Source organism: Parasteatoda tepidariorum, chromosome 4 (genome assembly GCF_982258835.1).
Source record: "Parasteatoda tepidariorum strain Cologne lab strain chromosome 4, Ptep-v5.0, whole genome shotgun sequence".
NCBI lineage: Eukaryota > Metazoa > Arthropoda > Arachnida > Araneae > Theridiidae > Parasteatoda > Parasteatoda tepidariorum.
Genome location: NC_141758.1, coordinates 24440555 through 24461852, shown reverse-complemented (window position 1 = coordinate 24461852; position 21298 = coordinate 24440555). Strand labels below are relative to the sequence as shown.

General features: G+C 31.4%; 1 protein-coding gene across 2 annotated transcripts in view; it reads left to right on the top strand.

Moving 5' to 3' along the window:
- LOC107442449 (WD repeat-containing protein 62) overlaps nt 1–21298 on the top strand; it is a 143945-nt gene that overhangs the window by 93500 nt on the left and 29147 nt on the right. For both annotated transcript variants that reach the window (XM_087160800.1, XM_087160799.1), the window contains exons 12-21: nt 52–118; nt 220–334; nt 3270–3361; nt 5263–5462; nt 7222–7413; nt 10291–10466; nt 13121–13225; nt 14587–14701; nt 17761–17908; nt 19661–19743. In XM_087160800.1, the coding sequence (XP_087016926.1) occupies nt 52–118; nt 220–334; nt 3270–3361; nt 5263–5462; nt 7222–7413; nt 10291–10466; nt 13121–13225; nt 14587–14701; nt 17761–17908; nt 19661–19743 (1293 nt within the window). The remainder of the gene's footprint in view (nt 1–51; nt 119–219; nt 335–3269; nt 3362–5262; nt 5463–7221; nt 7414–10290; nt 10467–13120; nt 13226–14586; nt 14702–17760; nt 17909–19660; nt 19744–21298) is intronic.

Below are 21298 nucleotides of genomic sequence, written 5' to 3'. Positions count from 1 at the left end.
TGAATTGTTATTGAAAATAAATCCTGACTGATTGTCATATCTTTATTGTAGGAATTGTTGAAAATTTTGTACACCGATCCTAACTATGTGTTCTTATGTGATATTGATCTCCTTCCAGGTGAGTACTATACACATCGCAAACTTTCTAAATTTATTCAATCTATTTTATTTCTATTCTTGCCATCAATCTACGCAAAAAATTATATGATTATATTTCAGCTAACGCCAATGAAAAACTCGCCAATTCTTACGACGGTAAAAATGGAGTTAGATGTTTAAAAATTCGACCTGATGGCCAACACTTAGCTTCAGGTGATAGATCTGGTAACATACGGTAAGTGAAAGAAAACACTTATACACGAAAATAATATGATTTTTCATTGAGGTTATTGCCTAATAATTTTAACACGTTCACGCCGGGAAAAGTGAAAATACTGGTAGAAGAACTATTTCTATATTAGATAATATTAGGGAGGAGTTAATCTATTCTCAACAATTACAACTCACTGCAAGGAAATTTATCACGGCGAAGAAGCAATTCAATATAAGAATTGCATCCGTTAAAAACAATTGGTAGTTACGGACTTTTATTATTCCTGGAAAAAAACTAAAAAATGAAATTTATTGCTACCAGTTTTTACTCTGGTGCGCTGCCAAGATGAGAAAATCTAGCGGGGCCCACCGGTGGGTCAACCCGGCGTGAACGTGTTAAACAACAGAAATATTTGTCATTCATATTTTCTATAAGAATCCATTTCCCATATATTATTTTATCTTGCAACAGAAAGTTATAATTCGAAACAATTCCTGAATGGAATTATTCATTTAAACTGATTTCTCAAAATGTTATTTATTTTGCGTGGAGAATTTTCCGAAAATAAGGGGTGCTTAGAAATTTTGCTGATTGTGATCTTTGCTGCGTTTTTTTTCTCTCCAGAATTTATTAAGAATAACATAACTGCTTCGGGCCATGTTGTTAAATCTATTTAGTAGACCTTCATTAATTCCTTCTTTGTTGTTAATTATACTTCCAAGATACGTAAAAATTACTTACTTCCACTAATTCTTTTACTTTCTAAGAATATGTCATTTAATTGCTTAGGATTAATTTTCGAAATTTTAGTTCTATTTTGGTTGATAATAAGTCCCCTTTTCTCTGCCTCTGCGAATGAATTGTGCGTGTTTGTTTGCATGCCCTGAAGAGTTGAAAAAATGGTTATGATTAAAGAAATGAAAATGATTATCATCAAAAATGATATGGGAACAGCGATGGCTCAGGGGATAGAGCGTTCGCCTTCCAATGAGGAGAACCGGGTTCAAATCCCAGTCGATACGAATTCCGCATTCAGCTTGCACTGACCACAATGCTTTCGTGAAAGATCCTCAGTGGTAGACGGATTATGGGTTAGAGTCCCCTTGCTCTCAGACTAACCGTGGGAGGTTCTCGTGATCTTCCTCTCTATGTAACGCAAATGCGGGTTAGTTCCATCAAAAAAGTCCTCCACGAAGGCAAATTTCTCCCAATACTCGATTCAGGAGTTCTCTTGTCTTCCGGATTGGGTTCACAATTACAAGGTCAGAGATGCCAACTTGCTCCGGACAGCAAATATATATTTTAAAGTGGTAGTTTATCAATTGTATTTCTTGGTTTAATTAATTCAATTTAGAAGATTTTTATCCACCACTATTTCTAAATAATTCGTAGGCTTATATAATTCACCACATTAAGGTCCGTGTGTCATGCAATACCGTTTTAAAAGCAAGCTGGATTAGTCAAATATTTGCAAAATTTACTTTGTATTTATTTACCGTTTTTTTTAATTATTTTGTCGTGTCCGGAGCAATTGGCATCTCTGCAAGGCTACGGAGTTGAACATTAATAGTCGTAAACCCATAAAATTGAGTCGGCTGTTCAACGACGGTTATAAAAAAAATGATATAAAGAAAATGATATATAATTTATAACGTAGAAGAGTGTGAATATTACATAGACTTTCTAAACTGCATAGCAAACAGCTGAGGAAATTTAGCGATCACCCAATATTACACGGTCTGTTGTTCAAGAGTTCTTGATATTCGTTCCTACTTATGCTAATTATCTACTTAATTGATAAAACTATAACCAGAATAATAAAATTAAAGCCAGTGAAGATATGTAGAACGGTGAATTCTATGTTTTCTCTCATAGGAAAAACAAATGGATTAAAGTAGAACAAGCTATTTGCATTATTGTTTAATTCATTTCTATTGCTTAATTTCTCACATAAATACTGTAGTCAACGAATTGAATCCGCTTTTTAAGAATTTCTATGCAAATAATTACCCATTTTTATCTACATTTAGTTTTTAATCCAGCAAAACATTTCCATATTGAAAAGAATTTAAAAATTTAAATATTTTGAATATTTTTATGAATACTTCGTACAGAATATCAGTAAATGGAAATTTTCTTGATGAACTTTTCCTATAGTGCAGAAATATTACTACTCAATAAACTTAAACAAATGTTTTAAAAAACAGAAGGTGTTATGATTATTATTAGGCTGATCACAAGGCATTTGTTTTTTATTGTTACTTACTTATTTTGTTTTAAGCAGTTATAGTTGCACAGCCGACCCAATTTTTTGGTTTACGACTACTACTTATGTTCAACGCCGTAGCCTTGTAATTTTGAACCTAATCCAGAAGACAAGGGAACTCCTGGATCAAGTATTTTATTTTATAACCGTCATTGAACAGCCGATCCAATTTTATAGGTTTACGACTACTAATGTTCAACTCGATAGCCTTGTAATTTTGAACCCAATCCAGAAGACAAGGGAACTCCTGGATCGAGTATTGGGAGAAATTTGCCATCGTGGAGGACTTTTTGATGGAACTAACCCGCATTTGCGTTACATGGAGAGGAAGACCACGAGAATCTCCCACGGTTAGCCTGACGGCAAGGGGACTTTAACTCATGATCCGTCTACCACTGAGGATATTTCACGTCGGCACTGTGGTTGGTTCAAACCGGATGCGGAATTCGTTTCGACCGGGATTTGAACTCAGTTCGCCTCATTGGAAGGCGAAAGCTCTATTCCCTGAGCCACCGCGGCTCTTTATTATTACTTAAGTATTATTATAACGGAAATGTTTTTGACAAAAAGTTCTTTCACAATACGATGCCAAAAATTATTTATTGTTATTCTCCATTTATTTCATTATAAAAGAACTGAAAAATTAAGGGAATTCTAATCATACATTTATTTATATATTTTTCATTATAGGGTATACGACTTAAAGTATTTAGAGCTTCTTTGTAAAATAGAAGCCCATGATGCTGAAGTCCTTTGCTTGGAATACTCAAATTCGAAAACAGGTAAAAAAAATTATTTAAAATTTGAAAAATAAAATATGTTTGAATGGGCCAGAAAAAAAGTTTTAATAACATAAATTTGAAACATAATTAATCATAATGTTGGGAAATAAAGGGAAAAGAGAAGATAAAAGTAAAATAAAGTTTAATAATTAGTGCAACAACTAAATATTAAAGTTTAGTTAAAACAATTGAAGTAGTTAAAGCCTTTAAAATTATGGAATAACTGTTGAACTTTAAAATTTATAAAGTAATTTTACAGCATTTGAATCAATCGAACTTTGTTCACAATTAAAATAGTTATATCTTTTAAAATTATTAAAATCGTTTAAATACATTAAAAAATTGCAATTTTAAAAATACTAAAATATGTGAAATTTTTAATATATTGGATAATTAAAAAAATAGATTTAAAATTATTGAAATAGAGGTAATTTTTAAATTTATTATATACCTAAATTTCACAACCATTGAGTTATTGAAATATTTAAATTCAATACATACCTACATATATGGCAGCCTTATTGTAAGTAATTTTAAATAAAGTTAGAGTTTTGTTCTAATTTTTAAAAAAAATTTAAACTGTATGTTTTTTCGCGCATTTAAATTATTATTAATTGATTTTCCGCCTTACAAAAAAATTTAAAGGCAATAACAATTATAGTAACCTTTTATAAAATTTATTAGGGAATCCATATTGTTTCTTATTTACCTTTGAAGGGCATATTGGGTAACTCTGAAGAGCATATTAGCCGCACTTTTTTAAAAGCTACTTTTTCACGTCAAATTGTTCCTCAAAATTATTTCCAGGTAGATACTTTAGTTTCCGGAGTTTCAACTACATAACAGCACAATATAGTGGAATATTTTAGGGTTTGCAAAGGAATTACGGTCATTATTCACAAAAAAAAAAAACGATCTCCTGCACAATTTAAAAGTGTGGCTTTCATCATTGTGCCTCAAGCCTTTCAATTAAAAAATGAAGGATAAGAAAAAAAGTTGTTATTTATGTAACGAAATTGAAAAATAACTTCGATTGCAAATTTTTATAATGAATCGAATTAAATTGAATAAATGATTTAATTTTTTGAGGATACCGCATTTCACGTAAATTAATGATTTTTGAAGACTTTTTATTTTTATGTTTGCTTTTTTATGTTAAAATTATAACAATTATAAAACAGTTTATGTTTTATAATATGTTAAAAATAATTTAAATATACATCAGTATTAAATATAAATTAGTAATTTGAATTCATAAAAAAAATTTATAGTGGTGATACTTATTTTTTAAACGTTTTGAGAGAATCTTAAATTGATAACGAAGTTGGTAGTTTAACTTTTTTTAAAAACTAAATTGTAGGATAGTTAACATTAAAGATAAAGGTTTAGTGGATAAAGCGTATAGCGAATAAAGTGTAGGATAGTTATTTTTTCACATCATTACAAAAATGCATCAGCAATCATGAGGAAAATATATTGTTCAATTTACACTATCAAGCTTGCCTACGAAAAGTGTAGGATAGTTAACGCTAAAGATAAGGTGTAGTGGATAAAGTGTAAAATGAATAAAATGTTGAATAGTTATTTTTTTACATTATTGCAAAATTATGTCTACGCTGCAGCAAGACTGAGGAAAATACATTATTCAACTTCATCCCTGCGTACGTAAAATGTAGGATAAATAACACTAAAGATAAAGTGTAGTGAATGAAGTGTAAAATGAAAAAAAAATGTTGGATAGTTATTTTTTCTCATAACTGCAAAAATATGTCTATGCATCAGCAAGAATGAGGAAAATACATTATTCAACTTATACGATCATATTTTCTTTTATTTAATTTTTCATTATTGCTATTATCATTTATATTTCATAGTTATTATCATTTTATTTTTCATCATAGACCCAGGACAACTCTTGTCTTCCGCAAGTCGTGATAGGTTAGTTCACATCTTTGATGCCCAAAAAAATTATTCTTTTGCACAAACATTGGATGACCACACATCATCAGTGACAGCTGCCAAATTCGTCCGCTGCGGCAAGGAACTATTTTTTGTCTCTTGCGGAGCTGATAAATCAGTGATTATTCGGAAAATGTTATGGGTAAGATTGCCTTAACACATTCTATGATAAAATATTAAAGTTTTTGTTTTAATTTAATTTTTGAAACACTCTATAGTGTTCTGTGAAACCCTAGGGTTCCACGAAAGAATCAAAATGGTTCCTAGAGTAAGGACTTTTTTAAACATTGTTTTTAAAATATTTATTTGTTTCTAATTATATTTAGATCTAATCAATAATCCATGATTTAATTAATATTTCGGTTGCTTTCTCAAAACTATTTAAAGTGAAATGCCAATTAAAAAATGACAATGATTTTTTAAAAAAAAAATACATACATAAAACTTCTAATTACAATGCATTGAAAAAGTTTGGAAGCGGATAAGCATTTATAAAAAATTACATTGGAGTTTCGCATCGCGTTTTTCGAATCAGAATAAGATTACTAAATTCACTAATAAAGAAGTAGGTTTTCAAAAAAAAAAAAAAAAAAAAAAAAAACTTTTTTATTGTTTAGTAGTTTGAAAACACAAGGAAAACCATTTATTTTCAAAATTAAGCACTTTTATTAGTTGAAACATTCATAATTTTCTTTATGTGTTTAATGTACATAGTTGGTGTTCTACCGAAAGAAGTTTTGTTTTATTTTATAACCGTCGTTGAACAGTCGACCCAATTTTATGGGTTTACAACTACTAATGTTTAACTCCGTAGTCTCGTAATTTTGAACCCAATCCAGAAGACAAGGGAACTCCTATATCGAGTATTGGGAGACATTTTGCCTATTTGAGGACTTTTTGATGGAACTAACCCGCATTTGCGTTACACGGAGATGAAGACCACGAGAACCTCCCATGTTTAGCCTGACGGCGAGGGGACTCTAACTCATGATCCGCCTACCACTGAGGATATTTCATGTCAGCACTGCGGTCGGTGCTAGCCAGATACGGAATTCGTATCGACTGAGATTCGAGCTATCACCTCCTACACCAGAAAGCCTCCACACGGTTTCCTCTAAGTAGTCTGCGCAGATTATTTAAAAATCGAACCACTTGTGAGCATGAACCCAAATTCCACTTTAAAAGTACTTGAGAGAAATTTACCATATATATTTGAGAATTGAATCTGTAGTGGTTGACAAGTCACAAGTAAATAAAATAAACCAATTAAATTCATAAATTAAAAAAAATTTTAGACATATATTTGCTACCACTTTCTAATTTTCAATAGATTTCATATTAAATGGTTCTTTCACTCTTTAGTTTACCTTCACAATGGTCTGAGCGGGCTGCCTACAAAAAACCGTGTGGAGGCCTTTAGTTGCAGGAGGCGTTGTGCGAACCCGCTCTATCCCCTGAGCCATCGCGGCTCACCGAAAGAAGTTGGATTATTTAGGGCTACTTAGCCGTACAATATAGGGTACCGCTGTTCTACTACATACTTATCAAATTTAGAGAAATTTATCATCGTCTACAGCTTTAAACATTAACGATTCTCGCGGTAGATTTTTTTTTTTGAATGGTAAAGTAATCTTTATCAGCCAATATATTTAAAACTAAAATATATAACCTTTTAAAAAGAATAATGGCTATTAGTTTAATTACTTCATTTCTTAAAATTTATCCTGGAGAACAAAGGCACGAAATTCAATAAGATTATAAATACAGATGATTGATTATATATATAAATATAATACGATTTTTATTCTGATGTGGTTTTCTTAAAATGTTTGATTACTTTTTCGACACCCTGTATAATAACTCTTTTTCAACGATAAAGATATTTCTTATTTTATTTTTAGAATCCCAATATTAAAGTGATACAAGATCAAATCATAACAGAAAATACAACTTTTTATGACATGGAAAAGGATGCCTCCCAGCCACATGTTCTCGCTGCGTGCCAAGACAGTAAAATTCGAATATACGATGTGCCAACGGGAAAACAAATTCGTTCTATGGCTGGAGCCCAGGGGGATGGAACGTTAATAAAAGTCAGTAACATTTAGATATTATACTTGTGTTATCTTTATACCTATCTGTAGTTTTAACATAGAAATAATTCACGTGTAGGCGAGACTACATGTTGCCGGATATAAATACATGGACTACAAGTTACTTCTCAAAATTGGTTCTTATTTATTTCTTATTATTGAGTCTCACAATATATATTTCTGAGGTTAATTTTAAGTGCAGGGGATTATTTTTCAAATATAGGTAATTGTCTATTCCGTTATGATTAACATATTAATAAAATGCTTTTACGTAATGCTGCAATAATTGTATAGTATATCTTCTATCTTATTATATAAAACGCTAATACGTACGTATGTATGTATCAATAAAACCGATGATATTTCTTTTCTCGCGCTGGCAACAGTTTTCATTTTTAATTGATTGGATTCGGCGCGCAAGAGCACGTAGTGAGCAACCAGATAACAACAACCAGAGTGAGCATTATCAGGTTGTTCAATTCAGATTCATGCACTAAAAACATGACAATATTTAATTTAAACTCAATTAGGATTTAATTAATTAATTGAAGTGAGAATGCTTTAAAAGGCCGCTGTTGAATTGATATTTTTCTACTGGGAGCTACCTTAACGTCTAAAACACGTTTAAGTGTTTGTATTGAATGCATTGAATTTTTTTATATTTCGCGTTTATTTATGCATTGAATTTTCACGCTTTAAAATGCAGAATATTAGTGAAGCAATATTTGATAATTTATTTTGCTAATATGTTTCTTATTTAGCTAATGTTTTGATTTTTTCACCATGTACAATCTAAATAGCTAATATACTTTTTTAAAAGCCAATAAGAACATTGGTAGAATTCTTCTACATGAGTACAATACTATGTCTTTGATGATAAAATACTATGTCTTTGATGATAATATATTATGTCTTTGTGCTAAAACATTGTGTTCATTGGCGAGCGAGCGCAGCGAGCCATGGTTCACGGCGTGAACCACATAGGATTGTGTAGCAATTCTCGGGGGTTGGCGAGCGTTAGCGAGCAGGAGGCGGAGCCTCCTAGTTAATATTAAAATGTTCTGTGTTTATGTGGAAAATATTAACATTAAAACGTTGAATGCCACCCTAATTTCACATGGCTTGTCCGCCTAGCCAAACGGAAAATAACTGCAAACTAAATTTACTAATATTAGACAGATTTTGCTAGTTTTTGAAATGATTTAGCACGACATTGCCGAGAAGAGTGGTGAAGCCTACAAATTGTTTAGAAATAGTGGTGGATAAAAATCTACTAAATTGAACTTATTAAGCCAAGAATCACAATTAAAATATTTATACTACCACTTGAAAATATTTATTCGCTGTCCGGAGCAAGTTGGCATCTCTGTGTATATAAATAAAACTATTTTTGTGTGTTCTATATCGCATTTTAGTAACGATAATAATATAAAATAATTAAAAGCATTAAAAATTTACTCGAATTTTGTGTTTCTAATAATCTTGGCTTCGCCGGTCATCGGTGACGCTACGGACAAACTCAGTGCCGATCACCGGTGACCCTCATGGCATTTAACTTGTTAAGTAAAGAAAATAAAAGAAACAGCAATGAGAAGCAATTACGAAGTTTGGTGAGTAGAGCGAGTAGGGAGTTGAGCTTCCTATTCATTCAAAAAAATTACGACAGCAAGCTTTAACTGACATCAACATTCATTTAAAATACTTCGTAATATCGAAAAGCTTCAATAAAAGACGAAAGGAATAGAATTTATGATAGAGTTAAAATGCATGTAAGGCGTTAAAAACAATGACAAAGAGCATGCGATTAGAAAAAGTTATCGCATGGTCAATGATGTGTATCATTTTTAAAAATAAATATAGACTCAAGAATCGTTTATTCACACGGTATTGCATAGTTTTGCTTGAAGATTCTCATATAAGTCTATACTTAAGAGAAATGATGGCATATTATATTTACACTATTTAAATAAAGTAACATGTTTATAAAAATGTTCAATAAGGAATAATGTTGATAATGACCTCTTAAGCAGTGGTTACCAAAAGATGTTCCATGGAAAGGTAACAGAAGTGTTTGAGGTTTTTTTTAAAATTTATTATTCATATAATATTTGTGCATTTACGAATAATGCATCTCATCAAATTTTTCAATTCAAAATAACTAAAGTCAAGAGTAAAAAAAAAATATGTATCTCTATTAATTGATCTCGCTGTTTACAACAGTTCTTTTTCAAAAACCGTAATTCCGCTTATTTTATTCAATTTACGCATATGCCAAAAAAAATCGAAACTAAGAGTTGCTCCAGACCTCGAACCTGTGAATTCAACGACCTGACATCAAACCTAACTGTAAGGCTTATTCATAAGACAATAAAAGCAATCGATTCTTCACATTAAAATGAATGGGTATAGGTGGTCTCCAAGTAATTGAACATAGCCATTTCTAGTCAATGATCTGTGCATTCGGACCATAGGACCCACTATGAAAAGCAGCCTAGACCATTGTGGAGCTACTACCAGATGCACAGTAGTTGTTGACAACTTGGGTCCATAGCTTGGTGTGGTCTGTGCCGTACATGAACTCTCACATCAGTTCTGATCAGCTAAAATCGTGATTCATTTGAACAAGCTACAATTTTTGAGTCATTAATAAATCACAGATGTCATTTCGATAACTGCTTAGCCCACTTTGGTGAACCAGACGTAATATGAACTTACTAACTTCGATGAAAAAATCTTCGTTGAATATTTGAATTACATGAATATTATTAATTGGTAATGATCGAAACGCTGGCTAAATTTATATAAAATTATAGGTTCAAAGTTTTACTTCAGATTATTTCACAATTATCATTTAAATCTTGCTTCTTCTTTTTATAGGTGGCTATTGATTCCACGGGAACGTATGTTGCCACCAGCTCAACGGATAAAACTATATATGTGTATGACTATTTGACTGGTCAGTGTGTTGCATCAATGGCGGGACATTCGGAACTAGTTACGGGCTTGAAATTTATGCCATCGGGGAAGCACCTTATTTCTGTTTCAGGAGACGGGTAAACAGAAAATTTTTTCTTTTAATAAATTTTTATCCTGAAATTTTAGTGTCATATATTAAGTAGCAGATCAGGCATAATAACTTTTACTGAAAAACCTGAGATCTCAAAAGTATAACTTCCCATTTATATGGACTTTGGGACAAGATATATCAGTGTAATAATATTTTTAAAAAAATCGAAAAACAAGAAATATTTTTCTATTGCGGGTAGCCAAACTGCTTCGTTTTCTGTAAAAGTTTTTATAAATTGGTAGCGAATTAAAGAGTAAAATTTGTAGAATAAGTGTAATCACGCCTAATCTTAAAAGTATCACCATGAAATTAAACACTGGAAAACAAGAACAATCGCACCCAATGGCCAATGACAACAACGTTTGAAATCTTTTTAATGGTAGTGGTTGTGGGACTTATCCACGTGGTATTGAGTTGCTCTAATCCAGGTTCTTGAAATTCTGCAAATGTCTCATTTTCTTTGAAGCAACCATTGATGTTTTTAGGAATAGATCCCCCACAATAATGTTGAGGCAGCCCAGGAAGTGCTGGGATGTTGCAGGTAGAGCACGGAGGGAAAGGTTTTCATTCCTTTTTCAAAACTCATGCCCCCCATAAAGGTGACCTGTTCTGAGTCTACAAAGTGCTGCTTCAAGGGACCTTAAAAAAACTTATTAAGTTTTCAAGCAGACTTGGTATACGAATGATGGGCAGAGACTTGTCGCTAGTCTTGTTTCTTTCTCAAAATTGAAAGATGTTCTCTTTTGTTTCAGATTCAGAAAGGGTAGTAACTTGAATCAGAAATTTAAAACAAACATTTTAAGATTGTTTGCAACGGCGATTAAATTGCGAAATGGTTGCAACGGCGATTAAAATTACAAAAAAGTGGTATTTAATAAGGCTCAAAATTTTATTTAAAGAGATCTTATTAGCAAGACTAAATCTTAGTAGCAACTTTTTATAGCATTTTTTTTCTTTTCAATTTAATGTTGAGAGGGTATGAACACTTGACTTGAAAAGTGATGATATCGTATGTGGCTCAGATTAATGGCGTAAGCAAAAATGATCAGAGTGTTGGCTGTGTAGCATACCTGCCAACTTTCACTCTGTCCGAGAATGGATTTTCGGAGTGGTTGTAAAACAATAAACGAAAAACAATCTGACTCAAAAATATGTTTATATTTTGATCCCGTTGAAATTCGCTTACGCAAGGATTATTATGCTTTCATATATTTATTGTAATTATTTATATGTAGTGGTGGTCAAACTCATTTAAAATTATCATTATAATTCAAAATGTTAATTGGAATAACCTGAGTATTGCTACCACTTTAATTATGAAAATAAAATCTTCTGGAAAATCCGGAAGAGTTGGCAGGTATGCGTGTAGTTTTTGTGAATATCTGAGTTCAGGGTGTAAACAATGTTTTTGATCTAATTTTAAATAATTTGAAATTTAAATCGTATTGGTAGTTCTCATTGAATAATAAAAGAAATGAAAATAAATTGAGCTACAACCATCTTTAACATTTGTAGTTGTCTGTGTCATCCCTGACAGTAGACCTGCTAACTGCTACGCTTTACGCAAAACATTTTATAAAGTGGTATACAATTAAAAACCAATGCTTTCAGAAATTTGCCAACATGTTAAAGTTTGAATACGAGAGAGCTGGAACAAAGTGGCGCTCATATGAACTTTTAAATCATTTACATGTAGTACAGGCCTGCCAACTTTCTATGGCTTTTGTAAGACTTTATTCTAGTGGTAGCTATGTTTATGTTTTACGTATTATTTTTTATTCATTTAAATTTATTTTCCACATCACTGCATATAAATTATTTAAAAGTTCATATGCAACGCCACCTTGTCCCAGCTCTTTCATCGTAAGGCTTTAAAAATGTTGGTAAAATTTCCAAAATTTCTGAAAGCTTTGGTTTTAAAATAACAACCATTCTATAAAATATTTTGCAAAAAGCGTAGTAGTTGATGGTGGTGATATATTTATAAATTTTAATGAATAAAAAATAATAAATTAAAATATAAACCTAGCTTCCACTGGAATAAAAGTTTACAGAAAATGTAGAAATTTGGCCGTTTAGCATAGGAACATAATTCGGTAGAATGGTAGAAATCACATAAATCTCGGTGCGCTGCCGCGAAGCGGCATTAACCGATTCATCTGTAGTAATAAGTCGATGATGAGGAGTAGTGAGGAGAAATGGAGATGGGAGGAAGAGGGGGTGCTTAGCACCAAAAAATCGAGAGTTGGTTCGTGTGAGTCGGCTGGGGCTGAATGTATTTCGTGTGCTAGGGCAACATATCCCTAAGGAAAAAGGCAGTGATGGGGCTAAATTTAGTGTTGCCGTCAATTAGTTCTATATCTAGGAGTGAGTTAAAATTGCTGGTGGTACAGGTTTTTGCTTCATCGTAGAAATTTTTATCTAGGAACATAATTCAAATTTATGAAATTTCATACACTTTCTTAAATTTATAGCCAAGTGGTAAGTAAAATTCTTTTAATTCTAATTTATTAAAATATTAAATTACTTTTGCTACCATTAGAAGAAATAAAACCCCGGGAATTCCGTAGCAGGGTAGGCAACTACGGTGATATTTAAATGCATTGTTTTGTATAATTTTTTTCTATTTTTGTTGCATAGGTGTATCTTTGTATGGAAACTTACTTTACAATCTTCTAAGTTGCTGAACAAAGCTGGAGAAACCATTAATCTTCCCATATCATCGGGTATTTGGCAAGACTCAAAGTAAATATTTAATAATTTATTGCATTATTATTTTTATAAATTGTATCATTTCATTTGAACCTCTATCAATCGTTAACGCATCTTTCGTTTTCCCATATGTATTATCTTGTATTAACGGTCCCGTCAAAATGCTATGCTTTTAATGTTAATAATACCGGTCTAAATTGTTTTGAAAACTAACGGATTCCGGTGATTATCGTATAGAAATTTCCTCGGCATTTAAAAACATCGATCATCAACTTTAAAAACACCAATCTTTTCATTTTGAAAGGAAAAATAGTAACTCCTGATGCTAATGATGGTTTAAATAAGGATTTGTTTCAGTTATTGTGAAAAAGCATATCTGATGTTCATGTATCAGTTGATGAAAATGCTTTTTATTTTATTTTATTTTATTTTATTTTATTTTATTTTTTTTTATTTATTTATTTTTTATATTTTTTTTATTTTATTTTATAACCGTCGTTGAACAGCAAATCCAATTTTGGGTTTACGACTACTAATGGTGAACACCGTAGCCTTGTAATTTTGAACCCAATCCGGAAGACAAGGGAACTCCTGGATCAAGTTTTTAGGAGAAATTTGCCTTCGTTTGTGGTTTTCTACATTTTCAAGTCATTAACCTTTTTCTTTCGGCTAGTACAACATGTGGTCCATATGTGATGGTACAACGCGGAACACCGTAAGCAAGGGGTTAATTATTATTTAATTCAGGCTCGCTTTTTTCGATTTCCCGTATAAATTGTTAGCAAAGAATGGTTCTATGAGAAATGATCGATTGAGAGAGGTTCTACTGTATTTATTGCATTGTTGCTGTAACAATTATTTGATTGATATTAGCTTGAATTTTAATTTTGTTCAGTAAGTCCCTATTGAAAATTTTATAACATTATAAACTGGTAGCGCTGCACAAGTATCAAACTATTTTGAGATAATTTTTTTCTGTTACAAATTTACAGTTGTAAATAACTATTTCCTATTTTGTGTAAGCATTCATCGTTATTCCCTTTGTAGCAATAATATATTCATAATAATCGTAGTATATATATATATATATATATATATATATATATATATATATATATATATATATATATATATATATATATATATATATATATATATATATATATATATATATATATATATATATATATATATATATATATATATATATATATATATATGCTTTTTAATAAAGAAGAAAAAAAAACTTAAAACAAGATTTATAGCCCCATTATTAAACTTACTTTTATAATATTTAACGATTTTCTTGAGTTTTTGTAATAAACAATGCATAACGCACAATTTCTTATATTATATGAACTATTGTATGTAACTTGAAATCTATATTTTTTTAGAAAAAATTCTGTTGCTGTCACCAAGCCTTTACAGAGTAATAACATTCCTAACGACAACAAGGGACCTACACTAGATTTTGGGGATGGTCCTTTGCCATCATGGGCAAAAAAACAGGTAAGAAATTTAAAAATATCTTATATACGCTAGATGGAATTAATAGTAATTGCAATAATTTTTAGCCTTTGATTCTTCAGATTTGTTTTCTTCCTAAAAGCAATAATTGAAAAGTTTTTCCTTTCCCCTAATATTTAAAATTTTGCCGACCGGATTGCATAGGGGTCAGGGAGCTAGCCTTGCATCGAAAAAGTTCTGGGTTCCAATCCCGGGCAAGGCATGGATGTTCTTTCATTCTCTGTACTAAATGTCCTTACTGTGGGAGCAATATGGTGCCCCTGAAAGAGTTGCTTACAAATCTGCGTTATTAACTGCTTGAATTGGCGAAATATTAACACAGCTGGGCATTGGAAATAAATTTTTAAAAAATATTTAGCATTTTTGTGCCTAGCCCCTTTTTAATGGAATGGTTCCTTTTTCAAAAAAAGGAAAAATGTGGTGCCACACGTGTTACATTAATAGCATTTATTTTTCATAAACAAGATAGTTCTATCTACAGCAATATATCAATGATGTAAATATTTATATACAGATCTAAAGTCATAGCATAGCAAGCTTTTAAAAGCTTAAGTGGTAAGTAACAGATCTAAAAATCCTTTTGATTAAAACAAATATGAACTTCCACGTTCTTGTATAGACCACTTTTTGGGGTCTATACATTGGCATTAACGGGTTAATCCCAAACAATAAACATATCTTGCATTACAGTATAGGAAAGAAACCCGATAAGGAGGATTTAAGCTTAATCCCTATCTATCTATCAAATATATCTATAGCCTATTATCTACAAACTTAGCACATTTAAGGAATAAATCAGAGACATATTGAACAGTACTCAAAATGAAATCGTACACTCTAATAACCTTTAATCTAGTGATCAGAATTTCAGATACTATGATGCAATGCTTATGGTTCGGGGGAAAGGACTTATATTGACTTTTCCGAGACGATCGTGTCATAAATGCATTCATACACTTTCAGAATCAAGATCGAACAGAAATTAGAAACGCTAACTTAAATGTGGGCATGACTAATTTAGCAGACTTATTCTGCTTTTGTTTTAATTTTATCACATCTAGTCCAAAGAGGTCAACTACTATGCTTTTTACGGAGAATTTCAGAATTTTTGGTAACTGTGCCAACATTTTAAAACCCATATCATAAAAGAGTAAGGACAAAGTATTGATATGATTTTTTTAAATTCTATAATGCAGTGGTGTTGAAAATATCTTTAAATCAAATTTACAAAACAAAGAATCATGCCTTAAAGCATAAACTTAGTTACCACCAAAACAAATTTTCCCAAAAAGCGTAGAATGTTAGCAGCCTTACAAATTAATGTTAATTTTCAAAGAATAGTTATATAATTTTTGTTTTGAACTAAGTAGTAGTGACTTAAATAATTGCCCCGTTCATAGTTGCTAAAGAAATAGTTTGGTTACCAGTTTTATCTTTTTAATACTGATTGCGAACGTTTCATGCTGGCACGTCTACCTGACAGTAAGTTCGAAAAGGTTACATCTGTTAAATAACTTCTTTCAAACAATACATTGATCCATTAATTCTTTTAAGAAGTCACTTCTTTTTTTTTTAGAAAAAAAAGGGAGTAGCAGTAATATTTCATAAGATAGTTCTAAGAAGCATAATAAATTTAAAATATTAGTATTTTTATTACGATCTGAAATCAAGCACAGTACTTTTATGAAACTAAAATGGTAGATAACTGAACAAAATATCCATTTGGTATAAACTGTTGGCTATACCGTTCTCAGATGTCGCGTAGCTTGGGTGGAGGGAGCAGGAAGTGAGAGATTGATAATCGTAACATATTTATAATTTATTTACCAACAATAAGTTGTTACATCGTTCTACCTCTCAGGCTTACTTGGCACTCACTCACGTTCTCTGTTACAAAATCTTCTCTGTATGCACACAATTGCTACTGCCACCTAGTGGTCAACTTTTTTTCTTTTAAATTTAAATAAAATTGCAGCCTAGTATTAACATAACTACAGTCAATTCGCTATAACTCGAAGTACGATAACTCGAATATTACTATAACTCGATTTTTTATGGAACCCGACCCTTTTATCTTCAATTTCTTGTTAATTATTCTCGATTACTCGAATTTTACTCCCTTTAACTCGATTTTTTTTGGATCTTTTAAAGAAAGAAAAAAAACCTAGGAGCTGATATCTTGCCCCTTTCTTTGCAACACACACACAATGTCTTTCGCACTCTTCATGGAGAAGCTAAGGCTGTCCCTCTTGAAGTATGTGAACAGTGGTTAAATGAAACGTTACCAAATTTACTTCAAGGATACAGTTAAAATGATGTTTTGAATATTGATGAAATGGGTTTATTTTTTAAATGTCTTCCAAATAAGACTATGATGTTTATGGATGAAAACTGCTCGAGGAGTAAAATGAGCAAGGAACGTTTGACTGTCCTAGTTGGAGGAAATGCGTCTGGGACAGAGAAATTGCCTTTACTTGTTATCGGAAAATACCGAAATCCCCGATGTTTTAAGAATGTAAAAACGTATCCTTTGGATTACAAGTCTAACAAAAAGTTTTGGATGACATTAGTTTTATTTGAAGACTATGTAAGAAAATTGGATCGGAAATTCTTCGCAAAAAAGAAAAAAGAAAAGTGATACTCTTTATGGATAAATGCACAGCACATAGTGATCTTCCTAATTTGAAAGCAGTAAACTTGCAGTTTCTCCCGCCAAACACAACAGCAGAGTTGCAGCCGATGGACCAGGGTATCATAAAGTGCTTCAAACAGTCTTATCGTAAATGACTTGTCAGAAAAAGTATCTTAAATATTGTAAGCAATTAGAAGATTTGTAATTAATAAGCATTAATTAAATAATCCGACAATATTTTGAAAGTCCGAAACCGAAACTAACGGTAAGTCGAACTTCCGATATGTCGAAGTTTTTCGTCAGTCCTATCAGATTCGAGTTATCGCGAATTCATTGTAATAGATAATTGTCACTCTCTTTTTTTTGGCCAAGTTTTAAAGAATCAAATTTCACGATTTTATTTTTACAGATATCGGATGATTGGAAGAACTCTGGTCAAACATCGCCAACTCCTCCACAGCCAAGAGGTAGATGGGCACAGAGGCTGGAAGGTCAATCTTTAATTGTAAAATCGTATTCTTACACGGATTCTGTCATACCTATACCACCATCTATAGGTAATTATTCTATATTATGTTGATGTTTTAACAATAACTTTCCTCGATGAATCAATTATTTTAAGTGAAAAGATTGCATTAATTTTGATTAAAAAAAATAATTTTCTCCCTTTGAATGTTCTAAAATTATGTCCCCATTCAAATTCTTCCTCCCGAATGCAATGCCCCAAGGTGCTTTGATTTTTGCACATAGCTTAAAATGTGCATTCAAAATATAGATGTAACTATGACGTGTTTAGGAAATGAACATAGCATATAGGTATCTCCGCGGTGGCTCAGGGGATAGAGCGTTTGACTACCTATGAGGTGACCAGGTTCGAATCCCAGCGATGAATGGTTAATATGAGTTTTGCTACCGGCTTTCACCAACCACTATGTTGACGTAAATTGCTGTTCGGTTAACCGGGAAGCTTTCATGGTTTTCCTGTCCATATAACGCCGATACTGGTCAGTTCCATAAAAAAGTCCTCAACGAGAGCTAGTTTGTCCTGAAGCTTAATCCAGGATTTCCCGTGTCTTCTGGATTGGGTTCAGAATTACAAGGCTATGAAGTTAAAGTTTGATAGTCGTAAACTCTGAATTGGATCGGTTGTTCAATGCTGGTTACAAAATAAAATAGCATATGGGGTTTGAAAATATGAAAAAACTGAAAATGAGCTTTGATGAAAGTAGAATTGCGTGTTTGAAAGAATAGCTCAAATTGCTTAGTTAAAGAAATGAATGGTTTTAATTACTTGTAATGCGCGTTATTCAAATTGGATGAAGTACAAATCGTATCTCTACAGTTTTATATTATTGCACCCAAATTTTTAACACCTACATTACTACTCTTAAAAAATGCTATACCACGTTAAATTAAAAATTCCCTTAATTGTTGTAAAATTTCTTCTGCCAACAGAATTTTTATCTGACTCGATCAGATGCTAGATTTCTCCATCATTGATGCTTCATTGCGCTAATTTTAAGAATTGTAATGCTTCATTATATTGATTTTAAGCAAAACAGTTCCTCATTACTCTGATTTTAAGAATAACAGTATTCAACTACACTGATTTTAAGAATAACCGTACTTCACTACACTGATTTTAAAAATAAAAGTACTTCATTACACTGATTTTAAGAATAACACTTCTTTACATTGATTTTCAGAATAACAATACTTCATTACACTGATTTTAAGAATAACCGTACTTCACTACACTGATTTTAAAAATAAAAGTACTTCATTACACTGATTTTAAGAATAACACCTCATTACATTGATTTTCAGAATAACAATACTTCAATACACTGATTTTAAGAATAACCGTACTTCACTACACTGATTTTAAGAATAACCGTACTTCACTACACTGATTTTAAGAATAAGAGTACTTAATTACACTGATTTTCAGAATAGCAGTACTACATTACATCTATTTTAAGAATAATATTACTTCACAACGCTAATTCTCAAGAATTACTATACCTAATTCAGTGATAAAGTTAAATGAAAAAGAGGCTGTTATTTTTTATTTAACTTATTAATTTCTCTTAAAGTTTTAGGAAAGAGTAATGATCTTCCTGCTAAAATTTTTATACATTGTTTAGTGAATTGAAAATGATATAAAAATAATTCAATACTACGAAATACTATTTAATTATTTTTATATCATTTTTATGATCCTATTTCAGAAATATTATTGAAATTTAGTTTTTAATTATTGAATTCGTTCATAGCTGAGAGTTTGATGAATCATTTTATCTTTTCAGCTGAAAAAAATTCAGAGGCCACTTTTACATATTCAGAAACTGAAGCATTTAGTTTAAAGAATGATATCACTCAAACCAAGCAGGTATGTTTAAAAACTAACATATATATTGTTTAAACAATATTCATCACGTTATGACTTATTAAATATTTTTAATTACTAAAAATATTCCATTACTTCGATAGATTTTTTTCCAACTGTAGGAAAAGTTGTTTGATTGGATTTTGATTGAATTTTTGAATTTTGGCCACAAAGACGGATAAATAGTTTTAATCTACCTATCTCAAAAGGACTAAAACATTTTAAGTGTTTTACGGGGTAGAAATTTTTTTTATCCTGAAATTAAAATACTACTTTAACTTTTAAAACTTTTTACTTTTACTTTTTACTCATATTTACTTTTAAAAAAAATATTTAACTATTTATATCATACATATAAAGATCTTAGGCCGTGATAGCCTGGTTGGCAGGGTGCTGGACTTCGAACCAGCCGACCGAAAACTCTCCTTGTAGTTAATGGTGACCAGTGCAAACTAAATCTGTCGGGTCACAAAGTCTTCCATGTTTCTATCACAAATCAATTCATCTGGGGGGGGTACTGAATTCGAGATTGGTCGTTCTCTGGTTCAGGTCAAAATTGCGATCTTTGGATGTATGAATGGGTCCTTCCTATAAACGGGTGTGACGTATGGGTGTGGCAGAAGTCGAATTCTTGGCCACAGATGGTGCCACTGGAAAACAAAAACAATCGCACCCCTTTTGCTTTAGTGTCCAACCACAGCAACAACAAAGGGCTGATAAGCATAATATAATGTTTAGAATTGCTATTGAAGTTTGTATAGTAGTTAGTCAAAACATTTACTAAGGTATATTTTCATAGTTGTGAAAAGCTTTCTAGTTTATAACTCTTATATTTTCTTTAAACTTGTAAATAGTATCTGCTTAGTTCACTGCTATTGGGAAATATTTGACAAAAAAAACGTGAAATTCATTATGCTGGGAAACAGGTTTATATTGCTCTTACACAATTACTTGATCTTACCTAATTCAAATGAGAGGATTTCAAATCGGAAATTAATTTTATTCCAAAAGCTACAATTTTTTAAAAAAAATATAAAATGATATTTTTAGTGTAGTTTATTTTTTAAATGAGTCCACAAGCGCTTATTAAGAAGTTATAGTTTTATATAGATTTGTATGCATCTTTGAAAATAACACTTAAGACAAAATTATTGCCTTAAAGTGAACAGAAATGTATTATCACCTTCTTCCTACCACGCCTTACGTTACAGAGAAGTGGAGACACTTAGTATTTACTTGAGTGAATTAAAAAAAAATCCTGTTGAAGAATATATTATTGAATTGCATAAAAACTGTAGCTTGTTGAAATTTACCGATTGCAGTTTTGGAATAAGCGACGCGAAAATAACTAAGATCTGTTCAAAAATCCCTTGCAACTGGAACAGAAAATAGTTTCTCATTATTATCGGCCATTTTACAATTTCTAGTGTAATATTCGCGTCCAATAACAGTTGTAGCAGGATGCAATGCTGTAGGTCTGTATACATCAAGATGGTAAAAAGAACAAACTGGTAAAAAAAAAAAATTTCATTTCACTTGTTTTTGGAAAGAATAAAAT